The 26090-nt window shown below is 40.1% G+C and overlaps 1 protein-coding gene across 5 annotated transcripts in view; it reads right to left on the minus strand.

The window, feature by feature from the left end:
• LOC148661758 (A-type potassium channel modulatory protein KCNIP2-like) overlaps nucleotides 1-26090 on the minus strand; it is a 245925-nt gene that overhangs the window by 91193 nt on the left and 128642 nt on the right. The window contains exon 1 of one of the 5 annotated variants that reach the window (XM_088635958.1): nucleotides 9710-9925. The exons of the other annotated variants lie outside the window; for them this stretch is intronic. Coding sequence (XP_088492084.1) covers nucleotides 9710-9851 — 142 coding nt within the window. The 5' untranslated portion in view covers nucleotides 9852-9925. Of the gene's footprint in view, nucleotides 1-9709; nucleotides 9926-26090 lie in introns of those variants that run through there. 5 annotated transcript variants of the gene reach the window in all.

Consider the following 26090-nt stretch of genomic DNA (forward strand, 5'->3'; position numbering starts at 1 on the left):
ACAGCCACTGGTGAGCAGGAAGGACTTCTTTCACATCACAATTCGCTTGAACTGCAAGTGACAGCATGGGAACCATACAGTGCTTTCACAACGTTTGCGATTATGCACTTAATTTGAAATTGATAACATTTTGTGATACCACTAATTAATTTATTTTGTTAATTTTATTTTGTTACTGAGATTTAATAACTGGTTGGAGAAATTGGGACTGCAGTTCCCCTTATAAAGAAAGATGGCTACCTAAATGCCATTTTTTTTCTTTTGTTGATATGCATCTCTTACAGAAAACTACTCCTAAGCAAAAGTAGAAGGTTCCATGCTAGTGACAATATAGTCAACACTTGGAAATATGGGATCCCAGCTAAAACCACAATGTCTGGCATTTTGTTTACAAAATTTGAGCTATCATTGACTTGAAACCACTGCACCAAGCAATGGCTGTCAGTTTTCTAATTATTGTTTTTAATTTTGTAACCCCTAATTTTGTTACTTAAGACAGTTGAGACCCCTAGAACCTTACACAATATATTCAATATAGAGCACATAACGTACCACACACTGTAAATGACCTTGGCCAAACCTACTCAAGCACAATACTGTACATTCTATTATTCAGGCAGTGCTATGAATTTACATACTGTATACTGTACAGTATACAGTATATCACCAGTGAAGAAGGATTATGACAACTTCACAGTATCTCAGACAACTTACATTATACTAATTGAGAGGTATCCTAGCTCTACTGTAATTTCTGAGGAGAAGAAAAGCTAAAGATGTGCAGGAGAGTTTTAATAAACCCCATACAGTATTTTAATAAGACCTAGAGAGCTTCATGGGAACTTGCTGGTAAAACTCAGACTTGACACTTCTCTCCTCCCTGAGCCAAGACACTTTTGTGCTCCATGCCCTGCCCCAGGCTCATATTGATTTTTCTAAATTGCTTTTTCAATATGAGTGACAAATAATAAGATAGCTTTCTATCTGCATGGTCTTAAATTTACACACTCCGAAAGGACACAATGAACAGCAAGGATTTAGTGTTCTCACTGTGAAACAGTCTCCTACTAAAGGTCACCGCATCTCCTTGGAAAGCTGCAGGGAAGATACTACAGTGTTAGTGAAGGTTAGAAAAGGGCTGTCCAGGTTTCCATGTGGCTCAGCTGGTGAAAACCTCTGTCCAGTCCATAGGCTAGGCCTTATAGTTCAGTGATCACTGGTCTGTATTTGGGATCTCCTGAGCAACGGTTTACTATTAGACAAAGACTGTCAGAGCTGTCTGTCACGATCGTAATCCCTCCTCTTAAGAGTGCTCCAGCTCTTTCACATTTTAGTTGATTACTCCTATCAGTGTCCTGACCCAGCTGAGACCGGGGCTCAGAGCGCCTGGCCTCGTGATCCTGCTTTTATTCCCCGTCCCTGCACTGGATCTCGTTCCGGTTTTTAACAGTGTCTTGTTTTCGTCTCGTTTGGATTACCCGGCTCTGGACTTCGCCCTGGATTTCCCCTTGGACTCCTTTGGACTAGTTCACCATGGCCACACACTACCCGAGCACCAATTCACTGTTGTCACGCCCCCCTGTTTGTCAACCTGCCCAGTTCCTGCATCAGTAGGATCAGTTCCAAATCATGCATAGTAGTTACTGTATGCTGTCTCCACATCCAACACACATCCAGAAATTCAAGGGAAAAAGATCAAGTAAAGCACAAACCCCCAAGAGTAACTGACACAGTGAGAGCAGACCCCTCAAAGCAGGGCACCAACCATGGAAAGTAAGCTATCACACCCCTTAAGCTGGTTGGGCTTGGTTGGTGCAGTGGCACAGTGGTCAGCACTGAGACCCTAGGTTCAGATTCCAGACCTGAGGTGCTAGTGTATCTGCGTGGAGTCTGCATGTTCTCCCTGTGTTCACGTGGGTTTCAGGTGCTCAGGTATCCTCCCACAGACCAAAAACATACTGGTAGGTTAATTGGCTTCTGGGAACATTGGACCTACTGTAGGTGTGAGTGTGTGTCTGCCCTGCAATGGACTGGCACATTGTCCAGGGAGCACCCTGCCTTGTACCCATTGCGTGCCAGGCTGGGCTCTGGTTCCCCTGTAGCCGTGAATTGAAATGTAGACAATGGATGGATGTTTGGTCATGCTATCAAAGGGGAAAAGCACATTACTGCATCCCACACACGAAAATTTTATTATCCTTTTAAATATCTTCCAATACTCTGGATGCATGCAATGATAATTAAACAAGCACATATGATAATTCAGATAAATCCATTTTCATTAGTCAGTAACCTCGCTGTCTTTTGGGGTGTGTTGTAGCACAATTCATGATATGATTAAATCACTAACAAAAAAGCAATGCTGACAAGCTGACAAAACTAGCTAACACAACTACATTTCTTGAACGTCACTAGCATCATTTGGAGCAATAATCCAAGATTCAATTCAGACAGTTGGCGTATTTATTTCCATTAATACTTTTTTCTTCATTTTTAAACGTAATATTAAATTATTATTATTATTATTATTATTATTATTATTATTATTATTATTATTATTATTATTATTATTATTATTACTACTGTGTCATAAGTGTCATTTTATACCTTTCCTAACACAAAGAAGCTGGACATAGTAATAGGATAAGAAAGGAAATAGCATAGGAAAAGACAAAACAGTACAACAAAAACTGAACAAAAAATTAAACAAGCACATACAGAATAGAATGTAGGGGAATCAGACATACTGTAGGCCCTAGTAAAAAGGTATGTTTTCAGTTTAGATTTGAAGTGAGTCAAATAATTTGTCTCCTAAAGATGTGGAGGAAGGGCATTCCATAACAAAATAGCAGTGACAGGAAAAGCCAAACAAAAGCCAAGAGATTTAGTCCAGGTGCTGTGAGCTCTGCTCTGAACATGGAGACTGATGAGAAGACCCTAAGAGTACATGGTGAGTTTGTTCAGAAACTCTCAGAGCAGGACGTGCAGAAGACTCTGAGTAGGGTGAAAATCCATAAGGCTGCAGGGCCTGATGGTATACTGTACCACCCCGCATCCTCAGGATACAGTATGTGCAGCCCAGCTGACCACAGTGTTTACGGACACCATTAACTCTTCCCTGTCACAGTCCATTGTCTCCACCTACTTAACACCATTGTTCCACTCCCCAAAATGACAAAAGTGACGTGCCTGGACGATTACCTCCCTGTAGCATTAACATCTGTGGTGATGAAATGCCTGGAGAAGCTGGTGTTGTCAACATTAACTCCCAGGACCCCTTGCAGTTCGCCTACCAGAACAACAGATCAGTGGATGATGCTGTCTCCCTAGCTCTACATACAGCCTTGGAACACCTGGACACTAAGAACTCATATGTGAGAATGCTGGTTGTGGACTACAGTTCAGCATTCAATTCCATCATACCCAGCCAACTGGTGACAAAGCTCAGGGGATTAGGACTTCCTAATCAAGAGACCACAGATGGTGCGGATAGGTAATATCACTGGCACTGGCACTGGCACCCCACAAGGCTGCTGTCTAAGTCCAAGGTTCTACTCCCTATTCACTCATGACTGCACAGCAAGACACAGCAACAACCATATCATTACATTTGGGGATGACACCACTAATAGGCCTGATGAGCGACTTACAGGGATGAAGTCGTACAGCTGCTGAGGTGGTGTCATAGCAATAACCTGGACTTGAACATGGGTAAAAAAAAAGAACTTTTTTGACTATTGCAACTTGTTGAGAAGAGTGTTAGGGAGCCCATATAGTAATGTGCTGCAGGAATCAAGCCTTGATGTTATAAATTCATGAATCAGGGACTCAGCATGAGACATTGATAGAAATTGCTTAATGTGGACAGAATTTCTAAGGTGAAAAAATAAGTCTTAATCAAATACAGTAGTTTAATTAGGGCCAATTGTACTGAGTTAATAGAGCACAGATGCTGTTCATATACATTCTGTGGTCACTGCACATACTGTTAGGGTGTGGAAGACTAGAATGAGATATCTGTCTGAGTCCATGTTTGAAAAGATTTTTTTTCCTAGTGACAAGGAAGCATGATGACCTCCATTTTGCACTAAATCAGCACGGTTAAATCAGTAGGCTAAATCAGTAGGCTAGGAGACAAGCCAGGAAGGGATTAATTAAATTAATGATTTGCATTAGGAATCTAAAAATATTCTAAAATAAATGTAAAAAATAAATCATTATTAACCTTTCTCACCTCAATCCTCCATCCTGTCACTACAACTACTGTAAATACATACAGTAGATATCATGCTACACAGCTGTTACTACAGTACATCTCTCCTCAGGATCACACTGTTGTTGTGTTCCTGTCTCTCAGTATTCAAAAATGGCAACTGATTTAAATCTCCACTGAACTACAGGCTGAACTACAATTCAAGTCCCTAAACCCCGTGATGAGAGTTACACTGTTCTTTCCATTCCCTGGCTGTTCCTTCCTGTTGGCCTGACTTTCTCTTTCCAATCTTACGTTTTCCTGCCCCACTGCAATGGCAACCGACTTCTATCCTCTCCCCATCTGCCACTGTTCAGAGAATCACCACCATGGAGAGCTCCCTGGCAGCTTCATTCAAAAGCATTCATCTCCTGTAATAATTCCAGGTTCTGTAATTGTCTGTGATCTGCTACCTCAAACAGTGGCAAGCCAGGGCTCTCCTTGCCAGCCCCAGTCAGTATGACCTTTTCAGCAGGGCACTCCATAAAAATCCATGTTTCCAACATTGGGTGCTGCTACGGAGGTGAGAGGCTAGCCCATAGTGAGAATATTTAGTTGATTATCAGGGCAGGGGCTTCTGATTAAGAAACAGAGACAGACTTGTACACAAGAAACAAGTGAGTTGGACAGGAAGTATTCTCCAATGATCAGGGTCCAAATGAAGACCTCATAGAAAACCTTTCATATCTGAAGATGCTGGAAGCAAGGGATGTGAACTATTAGACATGACACATTGAGACCTAGTGAACTGTAGATCCTCAAGAAAGTGGACAAGGAGGCTACGTACTCAATCAGATTAAGGGTCTGAAAAGAAATGCACACTGGGTCTTCAGTCTGAGGTGAAGGAGTGCGAGTTGATGATTAGAAGACTACAGAATTAAATTTTCCTCACAACTGTTTTTTCATGTTTGTACAGGATAATGGGGCCAAAGATATTTGTACAGTATATAAACTGCAAGTTGTCTAGGCCCATAAACTATGTTTCATAGTTGGTTTATTAATGGAAGGGGTGCTTTCACAGGTGAAACTGTTTCCTTTGCCATTCGATCTGTAGACTCAAAAGAGCTTGGGAGCAAATTTAACACTATTGACTGTAAGACATCAATATAAAATAGCACAATTAAATACAGACCAATTCTATTAAAATAAAAATCCGGCAAATGGTTCTATCATCCAGTTTTCCCCATCTTGTGTGTGTTGTTTAAACATCACCCTTCAGGATGAGAGTTCTTAGACAAAAATGTGCTTGCAATTATGTTACAAAAAACAGATATGATAATGTATGAACTCATGCTTTTAGAAATTGGGGTCATAATCAAGTTGCATCATATTCAAACAAGACCACAAGCTGTCACATACTCCTATGTTAGTATCTGCACTGTTTCATGCTTGGCATTGTGTTTCATACTAAGTGTCCTTACAATTACAAGCTTAAGACAACTCATTTTAATATGACAAGGCTGCAAATAAAAATTCCTTACACTTCTTATTGCTTTTCTGGATACTCCACTCAAAGCACTTTACAGGTAATGGGGACTCACCTCCACCACTTGTATGATGCGACAGTAGCCAAAGTGCCCCACAACGCTCACCTCATCAGTGGGGAGGAGAACAGAGCAATGAAGCCAGTTCATAGGTGGGGATTATTAGGAGGCCATGGTTGGTAAAGGCCAGGGGGAAATTTAGCCAGGACACGAGGTTAACTTTCTTACTTTCTTTTCAAGAAATGTCCTGGGATTATTAATGATGGATAGTCAGGACTGTGGTTTTATGTCTCATTAGAAGGATGGAGCCTTTTTGACAGAAACAGTGTGCCCTCACTATACTGGAGCATTAGGACCCACACAGACCACAGGGTGAGCACTCCCTACTGGTCCCATTAACACCTCTTCCAGCAGCAACCTTAGTTTTTCCCAGATCTCCTCTCCAGGTACTGACCAGGCTCACACATGGTTGGCTTCAGTGAGCTGTCAGTTATGAGTTGCAGGGTGATATACAGTAGCTGCAGAAAATGTTTCTGTTAACAGTCTCTTAAAACTGTTAAAAAAAAAACAAAATAATTCAAATGATCTTTACCAGGAAACACAACTCAGCGTGACACGTTTGTAAGAGTTTTAGAAATGTTAGGCAGTTATGCCACAAATTGCTAAGGTGTAGGTCCATTATACAAAAAGAGATCCTCAAGTACAGTATATATCATACACATGTCAGGAAGTCCAGCAGAAACACTTGTTTTTCTGAAACTTGCAGTGCTTTGGGTTGCTACTGTACTTCTCTGGGAAAGTGGACTGAGTGGACCCCTAGTGGATAAACATTTAATAAACACTCCCCCTTTAGCTACTGAGAAGAGTTGTGAACTGTGCAAAAAATAAATTATTTAATGTACAATAAAAACATCCACCTCTCACACAGCATTTCAACAAAAAAAGCTGTCAGTGTTTTTCAGCACACACACCACAGTCTGTTTCTAAAAACAGAACAGTGGGTGACACACAAACGTCATGTCCTGGAAGGTATTATTTTAAATATTTAAGTGCGGCACTAAAAATAATTACCTTATGACACAGCACAAGTGGCTGCCTTTTTTATTGTATATCAGGTATTTGAAATGCGACATTCCTGGCACACAGGCTGATGTGCCTGTTGTTAAAAAGCCTGCGTCTCATCTTCTGGCAGAGGAATTTGTATATAATTCTGCTACACGACACTCAAGAGCATTGTTGCACTTTGGAGGAAATTTACAGCAAGTGTATAAATCACATCTGTCATTTCTCTTACAAAGATAAATAATTCACTGTCAGAAAGTTGACAAAGAAGCATATTTTGCTATATTTTTTAGCCACTGTGGACAACAAGCATTCATTCTTATTAACACAGGGTGACTTAAGACTGGGGAAGAATGATTACATTTCTCCAATTAAGGTGAAACAGCAGATAATTAATTATTCTCTGTGGGTATTCAGCTGTTGACAGTTAAAAAAAAACACTAAACTCTGCTGGACTATGGCCCTTGAAGTCCAGGCTTTGGCACCCCTGATTCAAAAAAGAACCGTGAATCCTGAGGAGTCCACTGCTGTCGTGGATCGTGGATTGTATTGGAATTTTGTCTGGGTGAGTTTCTTAAGACAAACTTGACAATTCATCAGTGAACGAATTAATTTGAAACATTGAAACATAATAATCAGCACTCTTCTCTGCCTTGATCTAGCTACGCAATTACTCTTTTGCACATATTCAGTAGTTCAGTTAGGTCCTAACAAATGCAAGAGAGGGATTTTGACTACATCACCCCCTCTCAGTTGACAATTGAGCCAGGGTATTGCTGCAGTGCTGTAGGTGGGGTGGTGGGATGGGTATTAGAGGGATGCACAAGGGGAAAACCCGGGTACGAGACTTGTATACAAAGCCGAGTGGACGTATACAAGATTGCAATCTTACCTCCCTCCTGAATTTAAAAAATGTCAAAAGTTTTAAAAACTCCATTTACTCCTTGGATCTGTTTCTGCCTACATTTCATTTTATGACTCTGCTCCCTCCTACATCTGATCCCTCATTTCTCCTTTTATTCCCAGGCTCAGTAGATGATCACTTGGCTAATGGGGCCTTCTGGTTGACTGAAAGAAAAGAATTCTGTTGTAAAGGGAGCACAGGCCGTGAGCATTGCTGCCTCTGTAGCCGAGGAAGCTGCAATTTCCACCACATCACACAAGGCAGTCAGGAACCGTGTCCACATTGCCTCACCCAGGAGCAGGGTATGTCAAGGGGTATCAAGGGCTTCCATTTCTGCAAGTAAAAGGAGCATCTCAAAACAAAGGTTTGAGAGCTTTGAAACAGCTCTGTGGGTGGAGGAATTGGTCTTTCAGAACAAGGTTGCTAAAGAAGAATTACTGGAAAGCTTGCCAAGATGTGAAGTGTCCTGTGTGCATAAGGGGCTACACCATCTTGAATGGGAACCCAAACCAAACAAAGATCTGCCACAGGGAGGCAGTCCACTACTTGAATGCAGTGCACATGTGTAATCCAGTCTGAGGCTCACAACAAGTGAGGCGAAAAGATTTTCCCACAAGGCTCCAATCCAATTTAAAAACAATCATGCACATGGTACATACTGTGCCGAGACCTCTTACATTAATACTCAGACAGGGCAGCATGTTAATGTTAATGGAAATGCGGAAATACTGACCTCAACACACACTGATGCACTGCATTATGTGTGCCCATTAGGCTTGGTAATTATACAATAGAGCAGTATCAATCAATAGTTTGGTGTACTGGACATGATCACACAATGCAGTATGCCTTTGTATCAGTATCAATACATAAGACATAACTACTGAGCACAGGGTATTTGGCGTGGTGCCGGACCAGTTCACTAAACACCATAGTGTGGACAGTCACACAGACACATACTGTACAATGGGAAACTAAGGAAATATACTTAGTAGCAGCACTTGAGCACATGCTGGGCCACAGCAGTGTGGTGAGACAGACATTTGAGGGACACCTTCGTGAGCCTAGCCTTGCAGATTACAAGCACCAGGCTGGCACCAGAACACAACAGCTGAGAATTGTTTGTATTTTAACTATGAGATCTACAACAAGCCAGTAATACAGGACCTAACACACAGGGTACATGGTTTCATACTGTGGAGGCTTAACTGGTTTCTCCAAACTTACCATGAGTGTACAGTATTGTATGCCCTGTTATGGGCTGGTATGCCTGCCAATGGGTCGTCCTGCCTCGGGACCTTCACTGCTGAGATAGGTTCTGCCTTGTCGCAACCAAGAGTAAACAGCTCTCTCATATTGGACAGATGGCTGTTTTACAACTCCTTGACAGTAATTCGCCTTAGATATTTTGCAACTTAACAAATTAGTGATAATAACAATAACAGTTCCTTTACAGAAAGTGGAGTCAACTTCATCTTTATCACTGTACACAAAGGGCTGATAAGAAGAGTATAACAGAAGTACAGTAACAGTCAGCATATCATTATTTCTAGCTAAGCACTAACAAGCAGTATTCCAGTGCCAGCCCTGTAGTGCACCTGTGCCTGATGGTAATTTGCTTAATTAGGCCTTTTGAATAGTTTTCAATTCTTGAACAGAAGGAGATACCAAGGTGCCTGTAAAAAGTCACATGAAACTGTCAACTCTCCATGAAATCAACTCAAATGCTTTAATTAAGCAATTGGTTCAGTTACAGGCGCAATTAGTAACTGAGAGCTCAGCTGGAATGAAAAGCTGCAGACGCAGGAGTGCTTTAGGACCAGCGTCAAAAACCCATCATCATGACACAAATGTGTTTTTACACACCTGCCAAAACTTCAGAATGAGAGATACAGTCAAATATTCCAGACACAGTGCTACGGTACAGCATATCTATAATTTATTTGCACAGCATTGCCTAAAGAACAAACCAAAGTTTCCTGGTCTCAGCAAAGACTCGGAGCTCACCTTCAGCTATCTGGCGCAAGGCACTCCACCTCTGGGAGATCCAATAAGAGGCCGGGAACAGAATCATGATGATTAAAGCATACAGGGCTCCATCCCCTCCGCCTCTCAGAGGGTTGTCCAGCAGAGCCCCCCTGAAACTCATGTTCTTGGAGATCCCTGAAGAGTTGCCATCGGCTGCCTCCTGCCCAGCACTGCTGCCCCGCTCCCCTCTTCCAGGCAGAAGGTCGTTTGTTTTCCATTTCCACCCTCATAGTGCTCCTATTATATTGCACTTTCCGTCTCTCCCTGTTGCTGCAGAACTCCCCCCATCACACCCTTCCACAGATCCTCACAAAGAATCTATAAGTTATTCATCAGGTTCGGTGCCTCTGTTTTGATTATTATTGTTGGGTGCTGTTGACTTGCACTTTGCATATTTATATTTTTAAGGAGTAAAAATAAAACTACAGCATGCTGGCTTTCAGACTGGCCTTCAACCACGCCAGATGTAATCTGGCAGATTCTGATCCTTCTGTTCTTTATTATCAATATTAAATGAGCTCCCCTGTTGAGGTGCCTTAACAAAAGCACAGGCGCGGTATTTTCTAGTTAATGCAAACCCCTGAGGCCCAAGAAGCCTGCTGGGACAGTTTTCTCTTATGTGTCTCAGGTAACACCTGGAATCTCTTGCTACCTTATCATGCAGACAGAGCCACTAAGTTCATACTGTGAACGGCAGCACAACTTGAGATGACTGTCATCTAGTAGCCTGTTCAAACACACCAAGCAAACCTAAAGGCCTTTTAATGCTTTTAATACAGTCTGCCTGCAGTTGGAGCAGCAGTGGCTTCAGTTGGTGGGGAGGGTAGCTTCTCCTTCTGATTTCACTTCTACTGGATCAGTCCCCCACCAAATAAAGAATAGTTTAGAAAATGCAAACCGTTAAATTGCTTCATTTCACTTTGAGATTGAATTAAAAACAGGTAAAAATAACCACTTCCTCCAGGCCTTAATCAGCTGCTCATTAAGAGCTATTGGAAAACCCGAAGGCCCTCAGTAGAAGTGTGTTGAACACCCTTGGGAAATGGAAAAGTCACTCCACAGCCTGTTAACAGCTGAAATGAACTGTTTGATTGTCAGAGACATTGAAGGCATTAAATGGCCTCTTAAAGCAATATAATGTCAACATACTGTATATATTTGTGTTAGACACATAATGATGAATACCCACTACCATTTTACTTACATTGTTTTGTATAACTAAAGCCACGTTTGGCAATAAGACAAAACTGAAAAGAATCAGTACATCAAAAGGGAGCAGCTGTGGATTTTCAATGGCCAAGATAAAAGCAATAGGCAGATGAGTGGAGAGATACATTATTAATAGATTTTTTTCTTTTGTAGAGGATGTAAAAGTGTTCATTCGCCGGTACAGGGAGAACTTCTTGGAGCTCAAGGTCACAGCTCAGCAAACACTGCACTGACAGGAGGACTCACTGCAGCAACTAATGCTTACGGCTGGCAACAAATGTAACATTACACAATGCTGTGCATTTTAAATGGAAATGGTACATTGGTTAATATAATACACAGATCTAATTTAAAAAAACATACAACACTATACTAACAGAACTGAAAACTTTGCTCTTCTTGCTACGTAGAGAGGCTTTCATCCTGTGCCTCATCACAACAACATTGTTGTACCACCACTGCCCTTCGTGAGCTGTCTCTGCCTGGTGCAAGATACTCTGCCTGTCTTTTCACTCCCTACGCAAGAACAAATCCCAAAAGGGAGGTCGCTGCAGGGCCAAGCATTCCAACCTCAGGGACAGAGAGGTAAAAACATCCAAGTTTATTTTTCTTCTCTGGTAGGCCTCCTAGCCCTTTCTGTCGGAGACTAAATAAGACCAGAAATGCACATGAGATGCAAGACCAAGCAGTTACAGTGTCAGGGTAGCAATAGTGCACTTATTATGCTTTTTAACATGACTGTTCTGCTTGAGCAGAAGCTGTGTTCTATTGACATCTCAAAACAGTGCGACTCTCCAAATTTTCACATAGATCTGCCACACCTGTGGTGTAAATAAAAGCCTGCTGCTTTAACGTCTGCGGTGTGCTTTACACAATGCACACATTAATATTATCAGATATATTTTTGTCGTGCCACAGTCGTTTCACATGAAAACGAATCAGTCATCTCCATACTCTAATTTCAGCCTTATTGAATAAGTCCCTCAGAAAGCAAAAGATCATTTTAACATTGCAGACTTGTGTAAGCTTTTCTAAGCTCTAACCTAGAATGACCCCTTAATCCAAAGACATAATACTCGATTATTTTACAATGATTTCAGTCCTTTTTGAAGATTCTCCAGAAACTCTAGGATATTTGAGAAAATCTCAACCACAGGCGGTTCCCAACCCTGGTTCTGGATCAATACTGTACAAGTCTACTGTTTTTTTGCTACAGTGGAGCAGTTCATCACAGGCTGATCTGTTTCAGTTTGTGCAATTGTTTGTCTTATTGTTACTGGCCAGTGCAATGTGTGTTAGTGTTCTGTTTACTCTCTCTTTCTGGATTCAAGTCTGCACCAGTGTTACAAAGTCCCCCTTCCCTCAATTAAGATCCAATGTATTGTCTTGTTTGGTCTTACTGGTGATATATAATAGGATGGGCTCTGGGACTGAAGAGTGTGTGAAGAGGTGTGAATGATCAGTGTTGGGGTTTGCATAAGGAGAATCAGAGACACGTGTAGCAGAGAAGCTACAGTGTGCATGAATGGGTTTGAGTGTAGTCTGAGCCCATTTTTGGTTTTGGAAAAAGATGATACTTTTGGATACATTCATTTTTATTTACTCCTCCCTCCATCATACCTCCCACCACTTCACTGTTGTGTTTTATTATTTTTCATGTAAATATTCAGCTTGTAGTGTTCCTTTGTTTGTGATTCTGTATACTATAAATAATCTTTCACATTATTCTTTGCCACCACACTTCAGCCTGTTGATTTGCTACACCAGTGGTTCCTCGCCCCAGTCCTGGAAAATTTAAGTTTTCTTTGTGGGTGCGTGTGTGTAAATTTGCTTTCAGCTATTAAAGGTTACATGGGATGTGTAATTGGTACCAACCCTGCACCGATTTCTCAGACTCAGAATTGCCCTCATTCTGGTTTTGCTGCTGTAATGCCACCAAATGGAAATCTGTAGAAGGGAAAATGCTTATCTGAGAGGCTCTGAGACACAAACATTCCCCACCTGTGTGCTCATCATCACTAGTTAGAGTTGTTTAGTCAGAAATATTGCTGAGAATGCTGAAGAAAAGCTGTTTATGTGCAGAAGTTCTTGGAAATGATACCTTTGAAGTAGGGTATTTTTGACACTCAGCACTGATGGAAAAAAAGACGTTAAACACAAGTTTAAACCAGCAGGTAACACTGGGGATTTAGAGCTCAGCTTGGATGAAATCCAGAAGAGTGTTCCTCCAAGACCAGGGTTGGAGAACCCTGTTCTACACAATCTACTGTACATACAGTACAACACTTACGTAGCTAGTTAAGCTGGTGCTGTGACAGACATCTCAGAGCCCCATGCTGGTTGGCTCTGCTGTTTTCATGAAGCAGATACAAAGCCACCTGCAGCCCAAAGCTACAATCAGCTCAGACTGCAACAGCTGGAGAATGCTGCAGAAAATGGACATGTCCAGAGTGTTCAGACTGCCACTACAGAGAGAGTGGAACTCAAATCCTTAAGAAAAAACATGGTTGCCAGTCAGGCACTGGAGAAATATCAGAATGGACATTCTCCCACTTCTTGGTGTAGAATAATGACTTTCATTTAAAGGTCAGATTTATAATTTAGGCTCAAGAAAAAGCAGATATTGTAAAATAAGTACTCCTTACACAATACTGTGATATATTTGATTACTTACAAATTTAAACTAAAGAGGCCAAGCTTCGTTATTGTCCAAGCAGAAATGGAGTTTTTCTAGGTTGCTGTTAAAAACCCATGGATTGAATTCCATCTGAGACCTGGAAAAATATTTACAATTTGATGCAATATGAAGAGCTCTGACTCCCCAGCAGAGGAAGTAGGACTTTCAAGTCTCCACTTTGTACAAGGGCCAGTAGACAGAATGCCAATTAACTGCATAGATTCTCTTTTCTGTTTCTATTTCTTATAAAAGATTACATTGATTCAACAGATACAACCATGCATCAATTGTAAGAAATTATTGAAACTGTAAAGCCCTGAAGGAAAATGTATTAACCTCTTGAACACAGCTGGCAGGTATTTTGCTTTCTTGCTTTTGACTAAAATAAGGTGGTTTAGAATGTGGTTAACAATACTCCAGTCAAATGCTGGATAGTAACAGCATTCAAGCTGGTTTGGCTGGAGTAAGTTTTTTTTAAAAAAAGTGATTAGCAGACATACTGTAAGCTCTCATTTGGAGCACTTACTTCATTATGATATTAAACAGTCACAGAAAGAGTGATGACCCATGTTCACTGGAAGACAATACAATAAAAGTACAGTAAAATACAATAGAACTACATTGCCCCCTGTTGGTACTAATTTTGGATGTTCACAGAAGATCTGGTCTGGTAAAGAAACAAGGAACGTGGGAAACATTAATTTTGATAGTTAACATCCTAAATAACGCTACACATTTCAGAATCATATTTTCTTTTCAAAGTTTTTAAAGCTTCCTAAATATCAAACAATTAATGAACAGCTTTAAATACCAAAGTCCACAAAAATCTATTGTGAGATATTGTGGGAATACCACTTTTTATTACAAAATGTGGGAGATTATCATTTTTGCCCTTTTACAAACACTGAATTGTTATGGAAAACTCATTATTGAAGTGATTTTAATATCCGTCTGCTTTGGATGTTTCCGGAGATCAAATATCCTCAGAGCATATTAGTGACAGACACGTTAAGTCAATTAATCATTCATTGTGTGATGTATTAAGAGACAAATGGTTCAAAAGACATGCCAGTTTTGGTTTGCATACTGTACAGTACATATGTTTTGTAACCTTAATAATGAGTACATTTTAATGTACTAACACACTACCTGATTTCTATTTTGGACTTAAAGAAAGCACATAAATGTTGAAATACTTATGATTTGCAGTGCAATAATATAGACTATTCATATTCTCTGGAGGTCGTCTGATGAAATATTAAAGTTATAAATTCTTCTGTACCAAGCTCTTATCAGGTCATCAGCCAGGAGAAAGGAACACCAGCTCCTGCTACAGATTGCAACACTTTTCTCTCAAACTAGTAAGCATGTCTCTGGAAGAGCAGAAACCCCACACAGAAGTTGAAGCACTTCACAGGCTCAAATGGTCCGCTGTTTTTAACTCATTCTCCACATACTGAGGCATCTCAAACTCCTCTGCGATTTTTGATCATTGTTTTCCTATCTGAGCACTCCTGATCCTAGTTGTGAGTAAAACCTTAGCCTCAGACACCTACACCAGACAATGATGATACCTTCATCAGTATGACAGACACTTTCACCCTATCCTTGCTCTCTTTGATTTTCCCTTAACTTTCACTACTATGACTATGAATCTCTGACTTGGTTTTCTCCAAGCAACATTCTTCTCTCTCTTCGGCATTCTTCACTCACTGTCTCACTCTTCCCTTCCTGTGACACTGTTCCATTCACTATCTCCCTCTTACCTCCTCGACACTCTTCCCACACTGTCACACTCTTATCTCCTCGACACTCTCCCTAACTATCAAACTCGTACCTCACTGGACACTCTTCTCTCACTATCACACTCTTCTCTGCCTGTCTCACTCTTCCCTCTCTGTCACACTCCTTCCTCACTATGGTACTAATCATTGCTTTCATTGCTACATTGCTCTTTCCGTGTGACAATATCAGTATAACAGACACTCGTCCCTCACTGTCTCACTCTTCCCTCACTATCAAACTCTTATCTCCCTTCGACACCTCCTCGACACTTTTTCCTCACTCTCACTCTTCCCTAACCGTCAAACTGTCTCTTTCCTGTCTTACTGTTTCCTCACTGTGGTCCTAATCCTTCCCTGCTGTATTGTTCTCTAGGCATGAAAATATTATTTAATACAGCACTCTCTAAAAATGTTTCCTCATTGTCAGATCCCTCATTGAAACACTGTTCTTTGGCTGTTCATTTACTGTTATTAATTCTTATTTTCAGTGGAAATTAAGCACTAATAATGTGATAACTATCCTGACAGCACAAGTTAAGCTACAAGTTTAAAGCCAAACACAAAATTAGGTCAGAGTTTATTTAATTTGCATATAACAAATAATTGAAGATGAAATGATGTCTAAAATGTCTTTAAGATGTCTTAATAAAATGAATTAATTCCCATCATACAATTTACATTTATTTACATGCAAATTAAGGACTGTAAACTAAAAGCAAACAACAGTGTAACTTCCTATTCACTTTCCTGAATCTTCCAGTGGCCTGTTTTTCTTCTTCTCTGGGTGTTTTCTGCATCGTGTGGTTAGGGGATTGAAAAGAGGATTAAAGCAATGTCTGTTATCGCAACATTTTGAGCGCAGCTGACAGGAACTGCTAATGTACCTCCTATGAATGTGCATCTATAGTTCAGGCCCTGCAAATCTTCTTTAAAAAGTAATTATTTCAATGCAGGAGCGGGGTTTCTTAATTAACCCCTTGATCTAAGTGCTAATTGTGCGCAGTGGTATAATGTATATGAACAGTCTCCTGCCTCATGGTGCTCATCGGCCTGTCAGTGGCAGAGATAGTAAAGACAAACTGCCACACTGTCCTGACAGCCCAACACAGGGCTACAATTACCTCTCCAGCTTCATCGGTCCCAGAAGGATCTTATCAAGGCACGACTGGATGTGAAGCTCCGACAGTCTAAAAATATCTCAAAAGAAACCTGGTGGGGAAATGTTACAAGTGACAATGAGCACCATTGTGTTACTGTAGATACCAGACATCAGAAGAGCATACATCAAGCAAGAGTTTTTAAAGTTTAAAAAATCGAAAGCACAAAAAGTACAAACAATCCTCCTGAAGCCCACTAGGGATTTCTACACAGGCTTCAACAGTTTTAAGGTATAGAGGATCCACAAGGGAAAAGCCACCAATAATGTACATATTGGTCCTTTTATAAAATAATCGTACGCAATCTACATGCTACACTATATCAAAGAAGTATTTTGTGTCCAACTTCATAAATGTTCGAAACAATACATTGATTCATACACATACTCTAAATGCAAAACTGCATACATAAAGTATGAAGCAAGATACTGTATGAGTTATGCCTAATTTTATATAATTATATATTACAGTATATATAAATATTATATACAGTACAGCATAATATTATATAATATATAAAGATAACTGTAATTACAGTACATTTGCTCCAGATGTAATTCCTGTCATGATATTTTTGCATGATTGTGCTTCCTGTGCTTCAACACAAAAATCATTAAGCGTGTCTCACAAGCAAATGATACACTCCTCTGTTTCCTTACTTCTCATTTCTCTGTTTTTCTAGAGCGTTTCCTGCATTTGCTTTACATTTATGACACATGAAAAGGTACTATCCTCAAAAAACATAATTGTCTGATGTTTCCACAGCCCTTCTGCATCCATGATGCAAATACCAACTTCCATCTTTAAATGCATGATCGTTTGTGTCAAGCCCTGCACTATCGACAAACCAAGCTAACATATTCTTCACAATTTTGTCTCTTCTTCGTGATTAGCATTGGATCTTCATGCAAAAGGTTGCTCATTTTAATAAGTCAGAGGTGATGTACTGTCAAGAGAGAAGAACGCTGTCTGCAAAAAAAAAAGAAAAAATGTACAATCTTGGCAAGGTCCTCCTTTACTGATAATGAAATCTCTTCACCATCACTCCCCTGTCGTTTCAACATTTATTTCACAATCACTTCATTCATAGCCTAATTGGAAATGAGCTGGCAGAGTGGTGCAAAAATGTTCTTGGGATTTGCATTCAATCAGTTCCTCTGAAAAGCAGACTGTATATGCAGTTCTTATTATGGTACCTGTATGACATGGAAGTTTTCTACAGCACAGGCTTATCAAAGCCGTTTTAAAGACATATTTTTATTGTCCACATTACCATTCTCAGCCATGGTCAAACATAATGCTTGCTCTTCAATATACCATAGCGTTTCTCTGTTCATGGCAAGTGAAACAAGTTCTATAACAAATGTCTGACAAATAAATGTGTTGTATTAATTTCTACAGAGATGGAACACATTGACAATACCATAATAAAAGCTGAAATGAATCATTCATCATCACTGATGACTGATCAGAGGAGACAGCCCTAATCCCATAACAAGGGATGTGCATAAGAGATTGTTTTAAAAATGCTGAGCTGTTTGTCCAGGTGCGGGGACAACAAGAAGTGTGCAAGGGACCCCTTTGGATAAGTTAAGAGGCACAATTTCTGAATTTCTCCTTTTCTCTCTTTTCATATTTATAAAAAAAAACGTTTCGAAAGATGAAAAGGTTTTACCAGTTCATAGTTAATAGTTTAGCACATGACTGTTGGGGTCAACTCATTGCTCAAAGAACAAAGCTGCAGTGCCTGTGCTGCTCTTGCTTTACAGTATAGGAGCAGAGTAAGCCTGTGAGGATCTTCCCTTCCTCCCCAGGAGAAAACAGAGAAACCCTCAGGGATCAGCAGGAGCTGGCAGTAATAGGAACCAGGTGAAATGATAAAATAAAACAGACAGAAATCTGACAGGATGAACTCTGCCTCCCTTGAGTACTTGTAACATTGTTAAGACAAATCTTTGACAGCATTAGGATGGGAGACTTCTAAAGAAAACTTTCTTCTGTCTGGTGGACAAGCGGGTTTCAGTCCTAGTGTTGTGATCAAAGACACTGCGCTGTAAGAGGTGTTGTCTTTCAGATGCAACATTAAACCGAGGCTGTGGTTACTTCGTCATTAAAGGTCAAAAGAATATGGCAGCCATATCACCCTGCAACTCACAACTGGCAACCCACTGAAGCTAAGCAGGTGTGAGCCTGGTCAGTACCTGGATGGGAGACCTCCTGGGAAAAACTAAGGTTGCTGCTGGAAGAGGTGTTAGTGGGGCCAGCAGGGGGCGCTCACCCTGTGGTCCATGTGGGTCCTAATGCCCCAGTATAGTGATGGAGACACTATACTGTAAACAGGCGCTGTCCTTCGGATGAGACATAAAACCGAGGTCCTGACTCTCTGTGGTCATTAAAAATCCCAGGGCGCTTCTCGAAAAGAGTAGGGGTGTAACCCTGGTGTCCTGGTGGACAATTTCCAATTGGCCCTTACCAATCATGGCCTCCTAATAATCCCCTTCTATGAATTGGCTACATTACTCTGCTCTCCTCCCCACTGATAGCTGATGTGTGGTGAGCGTTCTGGCGCACTATGGCTGCCGTCGCATCATCCAGGTGGATGCTGCACATTGGTGGTGGTGGAGGGGAGTCCCCATTACCTGTAAAGCACTTTGAGTGGAGTGTCCAGAAAAGCGCTATATAAGTGTAAGCAATTATTAATTATTATTATAGAAGAATAGGTGTTAACCCTGGTATCCTGGTCTTTCTCAGTCTGGCCTTCCTAATAACCTTCTTTAACCCAATAGGTGAATCGGTTTCTGGATCACCCAGGTGGGTGCTGCATTTCTTAGATCATCTGATATATGTAAAGCCCTTTGGGATCTTTCAGGATAAAAAGTTCTATATAAATGAAATTAGTATTTTTACATATGTCATGCAGCTTTAACATTAATGATAGTCCACAATAATTAAGTGGTAGTGTATTATTGCCCATAATAATACATTTCTGAAAATACAAACGTATCCTTCTGGGGAATTAAGTCAATTTGTCTTCCCTCCACTATTGCACATGTCAGACCAAAAGAATATTCTAGAGTTAGGAGATAAAGTCAATTGCATTTCCATGAGCCCTCTGACTTTTAAACCTACGTACAGTAGCTTCACTCATAGTAATTTCTTCACATGTGCAAAACCAAATCTAATGATACAAAAAACAAGAAAATTATGTGAACTGTGAGATGAAGGTGAAAGGAGATTAATGAAAATAGAAAACTATAACAAAATTCAAAGACTTCATCAGCACTTCATGCACAAATGGATTAAAGTCTTAAAGCTTCACCCATTAAAAATGCTTTTTATATCCCACAAATATTGAGTCCTGGGGCACAAATCTAAATAGCTTGATTTAAACCACAACCGTCAACTTTATAAAAGACAGCAGAAATCTATTTGATCACTTCTGCTCTGAATTACCCTGAGAGTCAACATTTTTCTAACCTTCTGTTATGCTTTAAAGTGCAGTCTTTCACCAAAGTTAAACAGTAGCCATCTGCATCGTGACTGGTTTGAACATTCCCTCAGATTTTCATCCTGATGTAGAAAAAACAAGCTGCCATAATGGAAGGCATGTTGACTACATTTTAAAATGTCATTTTTGAAAGTACACTTTGGTTTCATATTCAAATTGCTACAATGCCGAATCGTTTTATGGTGTATTATTACATTAATGCGGAACAACTACTATCAAATGGAACATTACAGTATATCAGTCTTGACATTCTTTACATCATTTGTTGGTTTTGAAACTAATATTTATACATACTGTATACAGTATATGAGTGTGCCATAAAATAAAAATGACCTTGTATCACAATTCCCTGGTAAAGACATACTGTTACTTTTTAAGCATTTATTTGGTACAGAGCAGACATACAATAAGATTATATACAGTCTATATATATATATTTAAACTCATATATACCATATTCAAGTTTACTGCTTTTCCAGCCTTTGACAAGCTATTGAAATCTAAATTGAAAACTGCTATTCATACTAAACATATGCCCTAAGTGCATCTTTCATAAAGTTGATTTCTTAAAGCATTAATAGATTTGGAATCTATGTCTTCATCAGTTTAAATGGAAATCAATAGAAATTATGTTTCCCTCTGTTTCCTGTCATGTACAATACTTGCTGTCCTGTTGTTACAAGGCAGACCTGTGGTCTGATCTGTAATATCCACCAACACGCCGACTATGTCAATAGACTGTTTTAATCTACCTATCGGTCTGTCTTTCTGTCTGGCTTTGATAGCGTGGCTATCAATATTCTGTGTGTAGTTTTCCAGCAGGGCGCTGCAGGTACAGTACACACAAACAAGCAGGGAGCTGGAGCAGCCTGTGTTTGACATTCTGCAGATGCACTCGGATGAAGACAGTGCAGCTCTGCGATGCCTGTAATTGCTCCCTGAGCTTGGCTGGAAGGAGTGAAGGAGAATGGAAACGGGGGGGATGTATTTTTAAACAGCCTGCTCTGAGCTGCTGTTCGAGACGGAGAGTACTGCGGGCCACCTGTACCACCACAGAGAATTAGTCAAGGAGAGCGAGTGACAGAGAGACCGTGACTGCCGGCAAGCGTGTGCTGCTTTTTTCCCACGTGTCAGGTTCCGTCTATAGTAATTGGGTGTGCAAGAGAGACTGCTCCGTTGTTTATGCAGAGGATAGCTCTCATGATCTATTCAGGAACTTGCAGTCGAACAGGCAGAGCAAGAACGTGATGGACCCAGCACATCACAGACCTTTCAGTCCTCGAAAATGAGGATTACAGATCAGTGTTAAAATCTTGACTGGGCCTGAAGGAATTTTTCAGAGATTATTCTGACATTATATATGACATTATTTATTATATTACCAAAAATGGAGTCTTTGACACGAAGCACTGGGCACAAAGCAGGAGACACCCTGCACCATAATTGCATTTGGGTTTTTGTTTCTATTCATACAAAAGGGAAACCAGTCATTTATTTACAAAATTCTTAATAAATAACCCATTTACTGATTTATATAACACACATTTCGTATTTGTATTCCTTTAACATGCTATACATGTATAGATTGTGGCATAAAATATATGTTTTTAATTTGATTCCAATTTTAACTGCATGAATTGGAAACTCAGAAGACTCAAAGATTATTTCCTGCTTTCTTAAACCAAACATTCTGGTAGTGTATCCATCAAAGCCTCTTTAAACTGTCTGGATGATTTAGTTACTAGCAGAGGACTCTGGATTGGCCTTCGTGACTTTATCCAGACCTGCAAAATCTGAGTGACTGGATAAAGCATAAAACAAAAGTTAGCATGCACGAATGAAAGAGAACAGCTGCTCAGGGTAGCTGGCTAAATAATCTACATCAATACCATGGCTCAATTATCAGTGGACTTAGTAGTCATTGTGTAGTTCATACTTCAATCAAATTAAAACAAGATTAAAAACAAATACAAATCATGGTTCGCATTTGTTCAGCAAACATTCATTCTTTTCTTTTTTGACACATCTGACTTTAAATTCAGTAACAGTACAGGTTCAGCATAGCATACAAAAACATTCCTATATTTCTTGGTGGAAAATTAATTATTGAAATAGACCTATTTTTCCATTCATCCGCAGAAAACATATAAACTCAATGCAGACAGCACCCCAAGTCCAGAATTGAACCCTGTGCCCCATGTACTGTACTGTACATGGAAACTGTATTTTCAGCAGCACGATGTTGCTGATCATTTCTGAATCTGTAGACTGTTAGTTTGTATTTACAAATACGTTCCTCCAGCAAAAATGGCTTGTTTCTTTTCTCCTGTTAATATTTCAAAGTAATCATTTCTGCCTATAGTGCTTACTATCTTGTCATATAAGGTGCAACAAAGACATTCAATTTTACTCCTTTGTTTAAAAGATCATCTCGATCCAGAACAGGTCAAGAATTATATTTACTACTTCAAACATCAGCACTCTACAAACATACAGGTACAGTACAAGCATATAAGACACATTCTATATATCTACCCTAGATTGACATGAAACACTTTTTGTGTCAGTGAGTGTGCAGAAAATTCTCTCAAAGGCATACATTTTCCAAGCATCCTCAAACTAAAGTGTGTTAGCACATTCAGTTTTTGTTTATTTAATTAATATAATAATTTTAGTTATTTTTAGTTAGTGGGTAAACTTCAATATTTTTCTAGTAAACACTTGATATAGTATATCTCACATTAGATTAAAACTTTTTTTTTCATCGTACTTAGTATTTTCAATTAAGTGCATCTGTTTTTTTTGTTTACTTTATTTTATTTTTTACCTTGTGTCAAAAGTTCACTGTTTGCTGATTAAATGTGATGGAACATTTGATCTGAAGCAACTAAATATATAAATTGTTACAGTATGTATTACTAATGATGTGGGTCTGACATATCCGTATTGGACTAACACATGGCACTGGAAAAGTACCAGAAAGTGCAGCTCTTCATTCATGCTACATTTGTAAAATAAAATTTCACAGAGACCAAGATTAAATATATCAATTTTTCTACACAATTAGCATCTCCCTAAGTGACTCACTGTGGATAAAAACCTTGCAATTGTTTCCCACTGAGACTCCAGTAAAACAAGCACACCTGTTTAAAAAAGGCTCTGCCTCTGTCTTCATTTCACAGAGTAGTGGACCTGCTCACAAGATGGTTAGCATCATTAAACAGGCTACCGATTGAGAAAATGAGCTACAGGATTTGACCACCGATAAGGGTACCTTCTCAATGTCTGGACCCTCCAGGCTGACACTGTCATCTGTGACAACCTGTCATCTCAAGGGGAGGGAAAAAGCCAGCGATTCCAACGGACTCAACCAAGTGATTAATCAAAGCTCAGGAAAATGTCAGCCTGCGCACAACCGACTCTAACAGCCCCCCTCTTCACTACCACCAGCCATAGATGCCCCCCCCCCCTTCTAGTTTCCCCTCCCACCACCTCAACAGACATTTGCTAATTGGCATTTATTTTTGGAAGATGTAAAGGCGCGACTCTCTGATGATGGATGTGGGAATCACTTCTCATGTTTCTCGAGAAAGGAAGGGGAGGGGGGCTGTAGGGGGATGGGATTGCAGAGCCTCAGTGAGCATCAGCTCTGCCAGACATGCACCAGTTCAAGGTCTACTTCCAAACAGCTTTCCCCATCCTGACAGAACAACCTGCAATGGAACAACCAGGCACCTTTGTTAACAGCAACTTTTAAAGCACAATCATGACTTTTTCTTCTCTCCCTGTGAGATGCTCTACCTCCAGCCTGATGCCACAGCAGGAATGTGTGGGGGCAAAGGGCTTTCAGACAGTCATACAGTATGGCCACCATTCCCTTCAACAGAGTGCTCTTCAAATCGAGCTTTGGGAGCTTTGAAGGAGCTCCATCTTGGATGCCCATAAGGACTGGCAATAGGCATTCTGAGCACCTACTAGCCCTTTTTATATCTGACCATCAGGAAGCAGATAGAAATGACTATAGTACTTTTCAGCATCATGATTTCAATTAATAAATCTGCCAAATGCTGCAGCTGATGCCTCACTCTGCAGAAGGTCTACATCCTGCGTAAAGAGTCTTAATGCCAGGGATTAGCAGATTGGGCTGTGGAATTAGGAGAGCTCACTGTCTGATCCCTCCCTCTGCTCAGGTCTCACAAACAAACCAGCACACGTTGATCAAGATACATCACACAACTGGCAAGCAGGAACTGAAATACTGGGTGTGGAGTGTGCATAGATGTGTCAGATCCTTTAAATTCCTAGCAACTAGGACCAAAAATTGTTTTTGGTTGCTAAAACTACCACAAAAAATTGGAGAAGTCTCTTATAACATGTATTACAATTCATGATGAAATCTCAAACCCTTTTTGCTGTCCTTTGGATGTCCTTTGGAACCAAAGCCCTAACTACCGGGCTGTTAAAGATCTCAGAACACTGTAACATTGATACCCTGACTAAATTCCACTTTGGACTTGCGCAATCTGGTTTTTATGACTGTAATAATTGTAATTCAATGAGTGAAGTCATTTCTTATTCCTCTACTTGATCAGCTGGAGCTGAATGACTGCTGGAGCAGATGGCTGTGGTGGTTCACCTCAATGGGAACTGCCACTTCAGTGGGGAATGAAGTGGACCCCCTCCAACATACAGTAGATAGATACTTTATTGATACTTTCCCATGAGGGAAATTGCAGTGCAAAAGCATCTTAACACAGTCAACACAGCACCGTGTAAGGAAATGCTACAATAATACAACATTAAAATACATACAATACAATCAGTACAGTGAGAAGTGCACTAAGAAGAGTTACTCACAGTCCAGAACATACAAAGAACAAACCAGAACAGTACACAAAAAGTTGTATTGCACATTATAAATATAAATATATTGCGCAAGTCCCTGGCATATACTGTATTGCACAAAAAACAGTTGTAAATGGGAAAAGCCAGATGTAAGCAGTGAGTTTACTGTTTAGTTCAAAAACAGGTCAATGTCAATGTAGCCCTTGCCCATACACAAAGTGGATGCCTTGTACAGTCTTATGGCAGAAGGAAAGAATGACCTCCTGTAGTGCTCCCTGTCGCACCATGGTTGTATCAGCCTATATCTGAACGTGCTCACAAGCATTTCATAGAGGGGATGGGAGACATTGTCCATGATGGGCTCTAGTCAGGACACCATTCTCCTCTCAGCCAGTACCTCCAGGGGATCCAGGTCAGACCCAATGACAGAACTTGCTCTTCTGATGAGCTTGTTCAGCCTGTTAGCATCCCGTGCTCTAATCCCATTGCCCCAGCATACCACTGCAACATGTGACTCTTTGAAATTCCCCAGGGTTGAAAAGCACTCTATGAATGCAAACTATTATTTTCTGGTTTAATCATTTGGGAAGCAACGAAACGTCATTTCATCAAAGCAGGAAAGAAATCAATTTCCTCTTGAAAGATGCGCATATCATGTTCTTTCACAGGTTTCACAGGTCACCTTAAAACAAAAAAGGAAATCTTGATGCTAAACTAAATATAGATACCAGAAAACAAATTTGAATGATCTGAACGATTTTCTGTGGTTGTTTATTGTCCTTCCTGAGGAAAGACAGGGAGATGGCTGCTATGGGTATGAAGGCATTGCAAAAATAGAATCTTGAGCAATTTCCACCATGAGCGTACAGGTGAGAAAATTCTTGCCTTCAACCCTGATTATGCTAGGTAAAAGGTGATAGCACTGCAAATATCGGTCTCTTATCTTCTTCAAATTTCTTTTTTTAGCCAGTGTTTAAATAAGTGCAAATCCCATGCTCACACTCAGAAAGAGGTGCCTGATCACACTGCTGAGTTTTGACACTCTAAACATCTCTTTAAAACATATCTACATGTAAGTTCTCAGGCTCTCTTTCACACATCCTAGCTCCTCTCATAAATGAATTACCACTTATCTTATTTTTACAAGCATTAGAACCCTTCTCTTAACAAAAATCTAGCC

This window comes from Lepisosteus platostomus, chromosome 6 (assembly GCF_059453375.1).
Source record: "Lepisosteus platostomus isolate fLepPlt1 chromosome 6, fLepPlt1.hap1, whole genome shotgun sequence".
In the NCBI taxonomy this organism is placed as follows: Eukaryota; Metazoa; Chordata; class Actinopteri; order Semionotiformes; family Lepisosteidae; genus Lepisosteus; species Lepisosteus platostomus.